Source organism: Chiloscyllium punctatum, chromosome 12 (assembly GCF_047496795.1).
Source record: "Chiloscyllium punctatum isolate Juve2018m chromosome 12, sChiPun1.3, whole genome shotgun sequence".
Taxonomy (NCBI): Eukaryota; Metazoa; Chordata; class Chondrichthyes; order Orectolobiformes; family Hemiscylliidae; genus Chiloscyllium; species Chiloscyllium punctatum.
In genome coordinates this window covers 36,787,845-36,803,145 of record NC_092750.1, presented here as the reverse complement: position 1 = coordinate 36,803,145, position 15,301 = coordinate 36,787,845, and the positions used below count along the sequence as shown (strand labels likewise).

The following is a 15,301-nucleotide window of genomic DNA, read 5'->3' as shown; positions in this document are numbered from 1 at the left end:
AATTTATTTCGTGACCATTGAGGGAGTCCCTGCTGTAGTTCTGAGAAGTAGGGCAGAAATGCAGGGAATGGGATAGGACATGGTTGAGGTTCCTGTTTATTACGGAGAGGGATCCTATTCAGGATAACCCAATTTTATGTGCTCTCATGTGCTCCCAGTAATCATATTCCTTTTGAACTCACTTGTATACCTTTCAAGTGCAAGTCTGAAGAAGGGTCACCAGACCCAAAACATTTCAAAATGCTGCCAGACATGCAAAGTTTTTCCAGCAATTTCTATTTTTCTTTCATTTCCAGCATCTTCAGTTTTTTTCAGTATTTTTTGTCACGTTTCAGTGTCTGTCCTGTTTAAACTGCTCATCTTGTGCTCTTTGCTTCATCACAGTAAATGATTGCATTTTATACCTTCTAGAGTCTTTTACCCTCTTTCATGTAACAGTAATCGGATCCCAAAGATGGAGTTTGCATCCACCATATATTTAGAGTTCCTTCATAGCTAAACTCAGTGCTGTGAACAACTAGAGAAAGTTAGGTTATGGTTGTTGGCCTTTTTTGTTCATTCATTCACTGTCTCTGGGTATCCTGGTGAGGCCAGTATTTATTGCCCATTCCTAATTGACCTTGAGAGAGTGATGGTGCGTTGTAGCCTTGAATATAATGTGTAGTGCATGGCATTTCAAAAGACAGCTGAGAGTCAACCACAATTCTGTGTAGGTATGACTTTATGCATATGTCAAATTGAACAAACATGGCAGACTTCTTTCACTAAATTTTGTTTTAAATTGGATTTTTAAAAATTATTTGAATTTTAATTTTTCAGCTATCATGTTAGAGTTTACACTAGCACCTCATTAGTCTAGACATCCTTTTTAATGTGTCAAATAAGAGCCATTTTACTGTTGTCTGCTGAGATTTGTCATCGGTTCAAGACAAATTGGTGTCTAATTCTATAATCTGCTTGGTTAGTGTTGCTTGAGCACATTATATTCACATTCACAGAAAAGGTGTTTAAAAATAATTGCAGAAAAATAGATTTTTACTGCACGAGTTGAAAAAAACAATCAGATTCTGAAAACTGAAAAGATACAAGCCCAAATTATGTTTTCAATAAAATGGTTTCGTAATTCTTTTGCCTGAGCATGTTTGTGATTCACAGCTTAAGAATTTGGTTGTTTTTCTGCAAATAAATAATACATTACTTCAACTTATGGCAATTTGAGTTTAAAATGTTGAAATAATAAATTTATATGATGTTTGCATTAACTTAAAATGTAATTTATTATACTAATATCAAATTGAACTTTATGCTACGTGAACTAACATTGATCAACATTCCGAACAACTATAAATGAACCCATATAGTTTAATGTGGAGGAGAACTCTTTCTTTTGAAGACTTTCAAAAAGGCAAAAATGGTGAGTGCAGTGGTGTACTCAAAAACTATTTTTATTCCTGGTTGTTCATACTCAACAGTCCCAGTCAAATTAATGAAGCATCATCAAATTTGAACACAAATAATTTGTAAATTAATTGATATATAATTATACAATAACTTTTGATATCTACTTTTACAAGTGAAGCAGGCACTGAGGAATGCATGTGCCCCACGATATTGCATTTAATTGGGTTCAAATCCTGCCATCGGTGAAATTTGAATTCAAAATTTTAAAAATCTGCAAGTTAGAGTTTAATAATGACTGCAAATACATTATGGATTGTCAGTAAAACCCATTTGGTCCACTAATGTCACTTTAGTGAGGGAAACTGCCATCCTTACCTAGTCTGGCCCACAGCAGTGTGGTTTACTCTTAACTGCCCTCTGGGCTATTAGGAATGGGCAATAAATGCTGCCCTCGCCAGTGACACCCTCATCTATGAATGAATAAAACAAGACAGCACATAAAACTGCTACCTCACGGCACCAGGTGTTCAATTCCACCCTTTGGGGACTGTGTGGAGTTTGTACATTTTCCCCATGTCTGCGTGGGTTTCCTCTGGTGCTCCAGCATTCTCCTTCAGTCCAAAGATGTGCAATTTAGTTGAATTGACCATGTTAAATTACCTATAATGTTCAGGGATGTACAGGCTAGGTGGATTAGCCATGGGAAATGCAGGGTTACTGGGTTGGGGGTCTGGATGGGATGCCCTTCAGATAGTCAGTGTGGACTCGATGGGCCGAATTACCTGCTTCCAAACTGTAGGGGTTCTATGATTCTATGCAAACTTAACATTATTTGGCATTGGGGAGTCAGGAGGTGAGTTATTCTCTGCACAAAGTATTCCAAGTTTCTGACCTACTCTTGTCGCCTCTGTGTTTATATGGCCAGTACAGTTTAATTCAGTTACTGGTCAATGCTAACTCCCCAGAATCTTGGTAGTGGGGGATTTAGTGATGGTTGAATGTCAAAGGGCAATGGTTAGATTGGCTGTTATTGGGGATGATCATTGCCTGGCATTTGTGTGGTGTGAATATTACTTGCCACTTTTCAGCCCAAATCTGGATACTCCCAAGGCCTTGGTGCATTTGGACATGGAATGTTTCAGCATCTGAAGAGTTGCAAATGGTGCTGAACATTGCCACTTCTGACCTCCTGATGGAGAAGAAGTTCATTGAAGCCTCTGAAGATGGTCGAGCTTCAGATACTGTCCAGAAGATCTCCTGCACAGATGTCCTGGAACTATGATGATTAAGTTCAAGCCATTTTTTTGATATGGCTGATATGGTTATTGAGTCATACAGCATGGAAACAGGCTAGGCTAACTCATCCATGCTGACCAGGTTTCCTAAACTGAACTAATCCCATTTAATTGTGTCTGGCCTATATCCCTCTAAATCTTAGCTATCCATGTACCTGTCCAAGTGTCTTTTAAACATTGTAATTGTACCTGCCTCTACTATTTCCTCTGGCAGTTTGTTCTGTATACACACCGCCCTATGTTTGAAATAGTTGCCCCTTGAGTCCCTTTTAAATCTTTCCCCTCTCACCTTAAACCTGTCAAACCAGCTGAGAGTTTTTCTCAGATTCCCATCAGCTCCAGTGTTTCTAGGGCTCCTTGATATCATTTGGTGAAATGCAACCTTAAAGTCAAGGACTGTCGCTCTCTCCCCACCTCGAGAATTCAGCTCTTTTATCTGTGTTTGAACCAAGGTTGTATTTAGGTCAGGAGCTGAGTGGCCCTGGCAGAACTCAAGCTGGGTGTCCGAGGGCAGGTTACAATTAAGCAGGTTTTGCTGAGTAGCATTGTTATTGACTGAAATTAGACTGATGGGGTGTAATTTGCCGGATTGGACTTGCCCTGCGTATTGTACAGGGCACTGGAGAACTGTCCAAATAGTCAGGCTAATCTAGTGCTTTAACCCCTAGCTTGGCTAGGGGTGTGACAAGTTCTGGAGCATAAATCTTAAATACTATTGTTGGAACATTGTTGGGCCATAGCCTTTAGATTATCGAACACCTCAAACTGTTGGCTGCTGGTGACCTCCTGGATTGATCTTGGCACTTCTAACTGATTATTGAGAATGTTACAGCCTTATCTTTTGCACCGATATGCTGGGTTCCCCATCATTAAGGATGGAGATATTTGTGGTGCTTTCTCTTTGTGTGTTATTTAATTGCCAACATTGACAACTGGATGTACAGGACTGCAGAGCTTCTGTCTGATCCATCGGTTGTGGGATCATTCAGCTGTAGCTATCAGTTGCTGCTTGTGCTGTTTGGAATACAAGTAGCACTGTTTGGTGGCTTCACTGGGTTGACCCTCATTTTGGGTATACCTAGTATTGGTCTGGTATGCCTTCATGCATGCTCAAGGTTGATCTCCTGGCTTGATGGTAATGATAGTGTGGTAATATGCTGGGCCATGAGTTTGCAAATTGCACTGGAGTACAGTTCTGCTGATTTTGTTGACCCATACCATCTCTTGGATTCTGAGTCTTGAGTTCCTAGATCTGTTCCATTTAGCATGGTGACAGTGGCACATGACACAGTGTTAAGTATTATCAATGTGAAGGTTGGACTTGGTCTCCACAGGACTGTGAAGTGGTCCGTCTTATTGATATTGTCATAGACAGATGTCTGTCCAGTAGGCGGATTGTTGAGGATAAAGTCCAGCATATTTTTTCCTCTTGATAGTTCTCTGACCGGTTGTCATAAGCTCAGACTAGTAGCAATGCCCTCTGTACCCAACTAGCTCAATTAGCAGTGGTGCTATCAAGCAATTCTTGATTATATTTGAAATAATAGAACCTGATCATCAGCCATGACAAAGAAACAAATTGGAGATGATTTTATTTCATAAAGTTGTTATGCTTAATCAACAACAGAAGTAGAAGTTTGTTCTGAGTATGCCAGTGTTGATTAGAAAATATTCAATTCATTTAATCAACTCCAATGCTTCGTATGAAAACGTGGGTGTGTATACCCAGCAGAACACCGGAATATTGTCATTGCTTGGATAGAATTTAGGGACAGTGGAGGGGTAACTAGTTAACTTGTAAAGTGTCAGTACAAATATGACTATAAAAAGGATTTTAAAAATTCATGTAGAAATTGTAAACAAGCCAACATATCAGAATTTTGTTTTCATTTGTTTAATAGGTTGCCTCGGAGACACACAATTTTGTTTCAGAATTCGGCAGTCATCCAATAGAAGGAACTCGCTTGATTGCCTGTTGGACCAATATGACAGAGATGCTCCTGTTTATTTGAAGGTTAGAAATGTTTCTAATCACCATATTGCACAATTGTAAAATTTTAGTTTACTCATTATTTTAGAAATACGTAACACTTATAACTAGTACAACATTATCAATAATAAATAAACATGCATGCTTTCTTGCAAATTTGACTGAAGTTAAAACCCAGCAAAACCTGAGCCAAAGTAATAGAATAGTCCTAATGACACTTGACCTACTGGTGTGCCTGATAGTACATTGCTTATTGACTTGCACAAGTCCATTTCAAGGATTTCCTAAGTTTTCTTTTGGAAAGGCAGAAAATATAAATTGGATGTTTCCCAAAATGGATGGTTGAATTGGAAAGTACCAAACTTTATAGGTTCTGTTCTTCCTCTGGAGTCAAAACTGCTAACAGTCTGTATTTCTATTTTTGTAATCAGTAGACAAGACTTCTCCAATGCCCAGTTTAGCAGCTTTCTGAACTATATTTCTCAAAACAGAACAGAAAGGATTAGATGTAGGTTCTACACTGATTGATATGGCTTTATTGCTCTTTATGCTTTCCACAGAACCCAATGAATTTAACTTTGCTATGCTCATACACAAATCCTTTGATAGCCTTGCATTCAGACAAATGTCTTTCCTTCTCTGATTGTGGCATTCTTTGTAATGCCCCTCTCCTTACATTCCATCATTAGTAGGAAAGACACAGGTATCCTTTCTGGGGCTTCTTCATTAAACCTTCCTGCTGTATTATTGCACTTCCCAACTGGTAAGTCATCCTTTTCAACGTGATTTTGATTATCTTTGTAAATTCTTTAGCTGATCCTTCACATCCATTTTTCTTCTCTGAAAATCTTTACATAGCTTTCATATAAGAACCTCTCGAAGCCAGAGTCAGAACCCGAAGTGATATCTTAAGCTGAAATGTTTTGATGCACAAGCTCTAACAGCAATGGCTGTGGGGTCACAGTGGGAAGAAGTCTGGAAAATACCAAGTTATACATTCTGTATAAACTATGTTTCCATATAATGTGACTTCACTGATTTGAATCTCATGAGCTTTGCTTTATAGATGATGTCACTTAGAATCAGATTTCTTTCTGCGTTTAAACAAATTGTTCTTAATAGGATTCTATAAGATATATAACACAGAAACAAGTCATTCTACTGAAACCGTTCATGTCAATGTTTATGTTCTGTTTGAGCCTCCTCACATATTTTTCCTCATCTAAATCCAACATTGGAACTCTGTAATCACATCTCTTTTAAATGGTTGTGTAGCTTCCCTTTAAATGCATTTGCTCCAACCTCATCTAATGGTAACAAGTTCCATATATTCACCAGTTTTTGAGTAAAGAGGTTTATTTTGAATTTCCTGTTGGATTTCTTGGTGACTATCTTATATTGATGGCCTCCAGTTATGTTCTTCTCCACAAAATAGTGTTTTGTGGAGAATCTTACCTTTTTTTAGTTGGGAAGCATTGTGTCGAGATTTTGAGTTTCCCACCAGTCAGCCTAAGCTTTCTCGCTCGATCTTGACAAATTTGCTTGATTCATTACCTACCCCATTCCTATGGCATTTCTCTCATCCGATTTCTGCTCCAGCTTACCATGTGCTGTTTCCAGAATAACTTGATGTGCAACAGAAATACCAGAATTCATTGGCATCCTTTATGCCCGCAGCATTTTTTAAAAGGCCATTGTGCATTGTCAGTCTGGAGCAGTGCTGCATGGTTGACATTTGCCCTCGATATGGCAGTCCGTGGGGAATCAGCATTTCACTTTGCAGACAAGGTTGTCCAGCCCTGCTGAATGTATTGGTGCACAAACTGAACTTCTCTCCCCTTCCCCCACCCCTTCTCATCTTTGCCAGTCTAAGTGCCACTATCTTTTTTCTGATATCTCTCACTCTCACTATCTCCTCTACTGAACCCACTTCCCACCAAAGCTCATGCTCCACTAATCTCAACATTGCACGCAGCATCTCCCTCACTCGTCCTAACCGACCCTCACAACCCCCATCATCATTAACCCTGAATGCCGTGTGCAGTACTGATTCAGTTGCTTGGGAGACCCCACCGCGCTCCAAAAATAATCATTGTGCCATTGACTTTCATCTCCCGAAATACCTGCCTCTCTTTAATTCCATGAGGAAACCAGCCAAAATAAGGAGGCAAGAAGGATGGTGTGCTGCTCAACATTCAATTCCTCGCCCCTTATGAGGCTCCTGACTCTGACCTACCTGAACAGACTTACGTTGTTACTGGAGTGACCGACCTGTGCAAAGACTGCCTCCTTGACTTGATTGAGACCTGCTGACAACTATCACAAGTTTCCTGATTTACTGCAGGATTTGCCTCTACACTAAGTGCAAGACCAGGTAACAATAATATGAAACTGGTATTTCAGGCTAGAGGACAAAGTGCAAAATGATAAGATAAGACAAGGCAATGCAAGGCAGGAATTCTGTGAGCATCATTCTGTAGGCTTAGAATGCATGAGTGCTTATGATAGTGAGCCCAGAGATGTAGCCTGGTCCAGTCCGTGAGCTGGTTGCACTATCCTTGCAGCAGCAATACAGTAATCTCTGCTGCAATCTGAAGTTCAGAAGAGTCCTATAAGTGGATCAGAGATGTGTCATAAGTGTTCTTGGAGACTGGTAAATGTCTAATGCTAATGTCTGTGGATAGGTCATTCCACTGTGCCCATAGAACATGTCGTCTTAAGCTGTTGGTGTCCCGGTTCCTAACAGAGGGGACAACAGAACTGAACCCACCAGGTGATCGTTGTGGTTTCCTTATCTCGTTTTCCCAACATCTAGTTTGTTTAGTGATATTGTTAAGAAGGGAGGTTGAATTTTAATGAGGTGAGTTATGCTATTAACAGATCTTTTAATGAGCATTCATCCACATCACTTGGCATCTTGCATCTCACCATGCTGCTTGTGAAAATCTTAAAAGATTGTGCAAGTTGTTCCTGACTTTGAGGTGGCCCACACTACACTTGTTGCCCAATTTTGTCCCACATCCTGCCTTGGCCCATGTCACTCAGGCCCCCTTAAAATTTTGTCAGATCTCTTTGCATCCATTCTGATCAAATCTAATAATGTTACAGACCTCTATTAGATCATCTCTTAGCCTTGTCTTGAAAGAAAAGAGACTCAGCCTGTGAATGCTTTCATGGTATATATGCCATTGACATATTTGTAAATCTCTTGTGCATCTCTTCCATGCCTCGATATCCTTTTTACAAAATAACCCAGATTTAATGCATGTTTAAAATAAGTTTTACTATTTTTCAATTTTTGTGCTTTGCAAATAAAATCTAGTGCTTGGTTTGCTTGTTTCTATGCCCTGCTAACCTGTAGTATAATGTTTAGTGATTGGTGTATTTGTACTTCAAGGACCCTTAATTCCTGTGTCCCACCGAGACCTACATCTGGCTGGTTGACTTGCAAAAATCCAGCAACACATTTTTCAGCTCTTGCAAAAATCTATTGCCTTGCAGTTATCCAGATTCACTTGTCAATTAGTTGCCAATTCTGCAAGTTTATTCATGTCCTCCTGCAATTTATTGGAGTAGACCTCTGTTTTGATTGCCTCCCCACCCACCCAATCCAAATTGCATCACTTGTGAAACATATCACTTAAAAATAAGAGAAACCTGAAAAGAACACTGAAATATTGAACCTGTAGTTGCACCACATTTGCTAAATATGTTGAATATGATCTATGCCATCATATTTGGAATAGTAAACTGAAGAGAAAGTCAAATAAATTCATATGTATTATCTAAGGTTCTTTGGCCTGTACTACATAGTGATCAAATAGACGAGACATGAAACTCCTGAAGGTGATTGAGGATTGTCACTGTAAAGGATATTACTGCAATTTTTATGTATGTTGATTATTTTTTTAAAAAGTTCTTTTTCTTTCCACGGTGTATGGGGGGGTGGGGGGAGGGAGTGCATAATTTCCACTGTCGAGTAGTCATTTAATGGTTTATCTACTCTTGGGAATTCTTGGGAGTGTTTCAAGTTTATCTTTTTCAGTGATATACACAGATACAAGTGCATAAAGCAATCAAAAGGCAGATGGTAGGTTGGCCTTTATTCCAAGTCTTAGGAATTTAGACTTAGGAATAATACTATCAATTATTTAGAGTGTTGGTAAGATCATACTTGAAGACTTGCATGCGGCTTTGGTCTCCTTGGCTAAGGAAAGACTTACTTGCCATACGAGGAGTGTAACGAAGGTTCACCAGACTATTTCCTGGGATGGAGGAAATGTCCTATGAGAAAAGAATAAATAGTCTGGGTCTATGTTCGCTGGAGCTTTGTATAATAAGTTGTAGGGTTTGACCATGGGTGTAGTAAGCAGGTTTCCTTTGGCTACAGAGTATCAAGTCAGGAAGCATGATCTAAGAGTTAGTGGTAGGCTATTTAGGACTGAAAGAGGAGGAATTTCTTCACTCAGTGTGATAAATCTTTGAAATTCCCTCCCTAGTGGGCTGTGCAGACCCAGTTGTTGAGTATGTTCAAGACTGAGAGTAATAGTTTTCTGCACATGAACAGTAGTGTTGAAGTAGAAGATCATCCATAACCTTATGAATGGTTGAATGGACTTGAAATTTGAGTAGCCTACTTCTCCTAGTTCTTGCATCCTTGTATGTGTTTAATCACAAATGCAATTTTCTACAAATTATTTGATTTGGCATAAGTCAAAGGTTGAGAGATCCATCTGGCAGCACTGCTGTGTTTCTCTGTGGATTGCACCATTTTTCTTGATATTTACTGTTAAAGGAAATTGCTTCTCTCAGGAAGGGGAGCAAAGAAGGTTGCCCTGGGTCTGCATCAGTAAAAGTCTACTTGTTTGACCCTACAGATTGAAGATCTGAGTGGCATGTTAATGAAGGAGGGGGAAAGGAAGATGAGAAATAAATTGATTATGTCTAAGAATAAAAATTAACATTTTTCAAAAGTTTCTTTATCTTGTTAAATCAGATTTTCTTTCTTTTTGTTTTAACAGAAAGATTCTGCCCATTACTATGGTTATGTTTATTTCAGACAAGTTCGTGACAAAACCTTAAAAAGAGGCTACTTTCAAAAGGTAAATGTTTCCTTCAATTTGTGCTGCTTGTTAAGTTCATAAAAGATTACCTGAATTGTATGTAAATTTAAACTGAAAATGCTGGAAAATCTCAACAAGTCCAGCTACACCTAATGTTTCAAGTCAATGAATTTCTCCAGACCTGGACAATGTTGAATTTAGCAGATTTTAAAGAAGTGTATCAAAAGGAGAAGGGAGATGGTAGTAGTGTGAGAACACCAGGCAGAAGAGATTAAATGTCAAAGTTGTGTTGGTGCAGACAAAGGAGATGTACTGGGACAAGTTTTAAAAAAAAACAAAAGATCTGCAAAAGAAGCAAAACAAACCATCATTAACAGTTTGGAAAAAGCATGAGGTCAGAGGCTAAAACATGAAATTGTTGAATTCTCTCAATGGTTCCTGAAAGCTATAAGGTGTCTCCTCCAAAGATTAAGTGCTGTTCATTAAACCTCAATTGTACTTCACTAGAGTTGTATGAGAAGCTGAGAATATACAGATGAAAAGCAGGAGTTGAGTGTAAAATTAAAATGACCGGTTATTTTAAGCGCAAGGTCACACTTTGCAAACTGAATGGAATGACATAGTTTGCATTTCATCTTGTCAATTTGTATCAGAACCCATCGTAAGTAGTAGGAAACACAAGCAAACTGTTGCTTCACTTAATAGTCAAGGTCAAAAATCATACAGTGTTAGGGTATAGTCCATTGGGAGCAGCACTCAGAAAGCGAGCGTTTTTGAATGTACCTGTTGGACTATAACCTGATGTGTGATTTTTGACCTTGTTCAATCAGTCTAACACCGGCACCTCCACATCATGGTATGTTTGGACAAATGAATAGGAAGAGGCCAAAAAGGATGGATGTTATATCCTGTGTTCAGTTTTTCCAGCTATCTTGTGTTCTCATGGGTAGGCATCATGCAGGATGAGTAATTGTCATGAATTTTAGGAACGGTCCTGTATTTAGGTTGCTTTCCCTATCTCCATGATTGATTGAGGCCACAACACACTCTTGTATTTGCGATGTTCAAATTGTGCACGTGTGTAATATACATTTCCACATGCACTTTGCTGTCTTCACCAACCTTTTCTTCAGACAGCACAGGTTTGTCCCCATTCCAAAAGTCACTTTGTGATTCTTGCCTAGAGATTGGTCACCCTGGTGAGGTGGGGATCTGAGTAGTTGACTGGAGGATTGGACCAGGATATTACAGAAGGGAATGTTGTTGAAGGGAAGGATAAAAGATGTGTATTTTGGAGGTATCATGCTCAAGGGAGCTCAATGGCACATTTAATTATCTGTTGCATAAATAGATTTGTGGGATGGAAGGCAAGGACAAGGGAAACCCTTTGTAGTTTTGGTAGGTAAAAGTAGTCCTCATTTTTACATCCAATCTTAGTAAGGTCACATTTCGAATTTTTGGTTTAGCATATTGCCAGCTCATTGAGATTAGATGAAAAAATGTTCAATTTGTTTTCCAGTTGTTCAAATTAACTGTTCAAATCTGATCTCCAACTATCAAACAAACTCCAGGTTTGGGCTGATGAGTATGATGCAAAATTCACACCATACAAGTGCCAGTTGATGGCCAACTCTAACAATCCAGATGCTTCTTAACATTCAGTGGCATTATCATTGCTGAATCCCCAACTGTCAACATTCTGGGTTACCAGACACTGAACAAAACCAGCAAATAAATACTGAGCCTGCACAAGCAGATCAGAGGCTTGGAATTCTATGACAAGTAACTCCTCTCCTGACTGCCTCAAAGCTTGTCCACTATTTTCAAGGCACAAGAAGGGAATGTAATGGAATACTCTTCATTTGCTTCAATGAGTGAAGCTCCATTGACACTCAGGAAGCATGACAGCACCCAAAACAAAGTTGCTTGCTTGACTGACACCCCATCTAAAAAATTAACATTAACTCCCTCCACTGCAAATGCTCAGTGACACCATTTACAAGATGTACTGCAGCACCTCACCAAGGCTCCTTAGACAGCACCCTCAAAATTCATGCCTTTACCACTGAGAAGGACAAGGGCAACAGATATGTGAGGATGCTACCATCTGTAAATACTACTACAAGCCACATGCCATTTTGACTTTGAAATATATCAGCATTCCCACACTGTCATTTGGACAAATCCTTGAATTCCCAACCGAACAATACTGCGTGTATCTATACTTCATAATTTGCTGCTCTAATGAACTCAAGAAACCAGAGAGTATCCAAAACTAAGCAGCTTGCTTGATTGCCATCCCATCTAACAGTTTAGGAAGGAGCTCACCACCTGCTCCAGAGCAATTCGAGATGAGCAATAATGCTATCCCAGCCGGCGATACCAATACCCCATGAATTAATATTTTTAAAAAAGAATAAAGTAACCCACCCAAATTAAAACTTAATTCCTGAATATTTGTTAGTATACAAGACAGAAATTCAAAGGGTTCACTTCGTACACCTGTCCATGGCAAATCTAAGAGAGATTGTGATATTAAATCAGACAAAATGATTGATTTTGCGTATTGGTTAAAATAGATTTGATATTTGAGGACAAAAATATGTTTTTTCAGAATTTTCTCAAAATGATACAAGCAGAGAAGTATGCCACCATCTAATAGCTGATTTACCTGAATACTATTGCATATTTAACCATTCTAAAATGTTTGATTTACTGTACATTTCTAGATACAAGTTTAAAAGTCTATATTTTGTAAGTAATGATTAGCATTAAATTTATCATTGCATTGTTAAATTTCTTTATTCCTCTAACTGGATGTTTCTATCCTAATAAAGTTTAATTCTAAATTTATCAGTGGATTGATTATTTATTTCAGGAAAGTTTTGCCCACAAAAATGTATAAATCATAGAAACTGAACACCAATCCTGGCATAGTGTTGATTGTGGCTGAAAAAAGCAGTTATAAATTATACTTGTTTCAGATCATCCTTTGAGAGGGAACCTAGAGTGCAAGAAATCGAATTAGTTTGACTGTGCTATTAAATTAATATGTATTTCTAGTGCTCAGTGTTGTCTGAGTATTATTAATTCCAGCAAGGTTAGTAGGACATACAATCAGGTTTTACTTGATATAGCTGAGTCAAATGGGGAACAGCAGGAATTGTTGCATGGGAGCATGCAAAAGGTGAAATGGCTACAGTCATAGATGACAATGGTGCTGTGAAGAGAAGGGATACTCAAAAGACCAAATCCAAGCTCTCCAGTATTGTAGGGACAAAGCACCGGTAACTCAATTTGTGGGTCATGGAATTCTAAATCCAAAGGTTTTGGGTTCACATTGGGTAATAAATGTTTTCTTAAATACTTTACTCAGAGTATTTTTAAATTTTTAATACCAAAGATTACAGTAAACACAGCTAATATATTTATTTGCTAAAAAGCCACTTCCTGATGTTACAAATAGTCAGTGTTAAAACGATAGTCCTCCTACTCATTTTATGATTAAAATTCTGAAGATAAAATAACAAATTAGAATAAGTTGGATTCAAAATATTAAAGTTGAAAAGGGTGGAGCTGGAAAAGCACAGTAGGAGAAGCAGCTTCCAAGGAGTAGGAGAATTGACATTTTGGGCATAAGCCTTTCAACAGGAATATGGAGGGGAAAGGGGGATTAAAGATAAGCAGGGAAGTGGGGCTGTGGGAAGGAAAATGGACAGGTCAAGAGGGCAGTGTCGAGTTGGAGGGTTGGTTCTGGGATGAGGTAGAGCATGGGGAGATTTGGAAACGAGTGAAGTCGCTGTTGATACGGGGTAGTTGAACAGCCTCAAAGTGGAAGATGAGGCATTCCTCCTCCTGCCAACTGGACTGAGAATGCCTCATCTTCCGCCTTGGGCCTTTCAACCACACAGCATTAACATCGACCTTCACGAGTTTCCAAATCTCCCCACCCCCACCTCATCCCAGATCCAGCCATTCAATTTGACACCGCCCTCTTGACCTGTCCTACCTGTCCTTCTTCCTTCTCACCTATCCACTCCACCCACCCCACCAACCTATCACAATTACCCCCCCACCTGCATTCACCTATCGCCTCCCACCTACCTTCCCCAGGCCCACCCCCACCCTCTATTTATCTCCCATCCCCCTCCACATTCCTGACAAAGGGCTTATGCCTGAAACGTCAAGTTTCCTACCCCTTGGTTGCTACCTGACGATGTGGTTTTGCAGTGCTATCCTTTTCGACTCTGACTTTTCAGCATCTGTAGTCCTCATTTTCTCCTAGTTTCAAAATATTAAAAATGAAATGCTACTTGAGTGTTTGGTTGCAAATTAATCCATTGCCAGGTCAAAATTTTAAGTAGTATTTATACTCCATTTTGTATACTTGGTTAAAGTACCAAATTTTGATTTTCTTTCTATCTTTTGTATTTGGGAAAATAGACTTCGTACTGTGATCATTTAATAGAATTATCTATATTTTAGGAATTGATTTTCTGTCAAAATACTGCCCCTTATTTTTCATTCTTGTGTCACAAATAAAATCTGTATCCAAGGGTAATTTATTTGGTGGGAGATAAATGAAACAGCTTGAATTTAAAGCGTACGGTTGATAAAATTCCTTCTAATAATGTTTTTGTAGCATTAGACGGTTTCTTTTTACCTTATGCTTCACATGAGTTTTCACTTTTGAGGCATGTACTGAATTGTACTGGAATGTGATACTGTTGGGACACACGTTCAGTTTTGTTTCGGGACAGCACGGTGGCTCATTGGTTAGCACTGCTGCCTCACAGCACCAGGGATCCAGGTTCAATTCCCACCTCTGGCAACTGGCTGTGTGGAGTTTACACATTCTCCCCGTGTCTGTGTGGGTTTCCTCCGGTGCTCTGGTTTCCTCCCACAGTCCAAACATGTGCAGGTCAGGTGAATTGGCTATTCTAAATTGCCATAGTCTTAGGTGCATTAGAGGGAAATGGGTCTGGGTGGGTTACTCTTCAGAGGGTCGGTGTGGACTTGTTGGGCAGAAGGGCCTGTTTACACACTGTAGAGAATCTAATCTAATCTTTATTCTGTGAGTTCTCAGGAAAAAATGTCTGGACAATTTTTCATTCATAATTTCTTGTGGTGCTTTCAGAGTATGATAACATGAGGAGGAGCATCCTAGTGTGAATTCTTATTTTCAACATTTTAAAATGTAAATTTTAGAAAGTCACAATTATATTAGCTAGAAATGGAAATAACATAGATGCTGGACGTCTAAAGAGAAACACGGAAAATAGTACAGCCAACAGATCAGGCAGCATCCTGATCATTAATATACATGAGGATTACTGTGTGTTTTAACTTTGAGCACAGTGCATCCATGGAATTTCATTTCTTTCACGCATTTTCATTTCTAGATTATGAGGTAAAATGGTGAAAGGAAACGTAATGGTTAACCATTGCATTTGGAAAGGCAGGAATGATTAGGGATAGTCAGCATGGCTGAGTGCATGGGAAATTGTCTTTCAAGCTTGATTTGAGTTTTTTGAAGAGGTGGCCAAGAAAAT

At 39.0% G+C, this 15,301-nt stretch overlaps 1 protein-coding gene across 3 annotated transcripts in view; it reads left to right on the top strand.

The window, feature by feature from the left end:
• dennd6a (DENN/MADD domain containing 6A) overlaps window positions 1–15,301 on the top strand; it is a 107,548-nt gene that overhangs the window by 36,840 nt on the left and 55,407 nt on the right. For all 3 annotated transcript variants that reach the window (XM_072582382.1, XM_072582381.1, XM_072582380.1), the window contains 2 exons: window positions 4,598–4,710; window positions 9,708–9,788. In XM_072582382.1, the coding sequence (XP_072438483.1) occupies window positions 4,598–4,710; window positions 9,708–9,788 (194 nt within the window). The remainder of the gene's footprint in view (window positions 1–4,597; window positions 4,711–9,707; window positions 9,789–15,301) is intronic.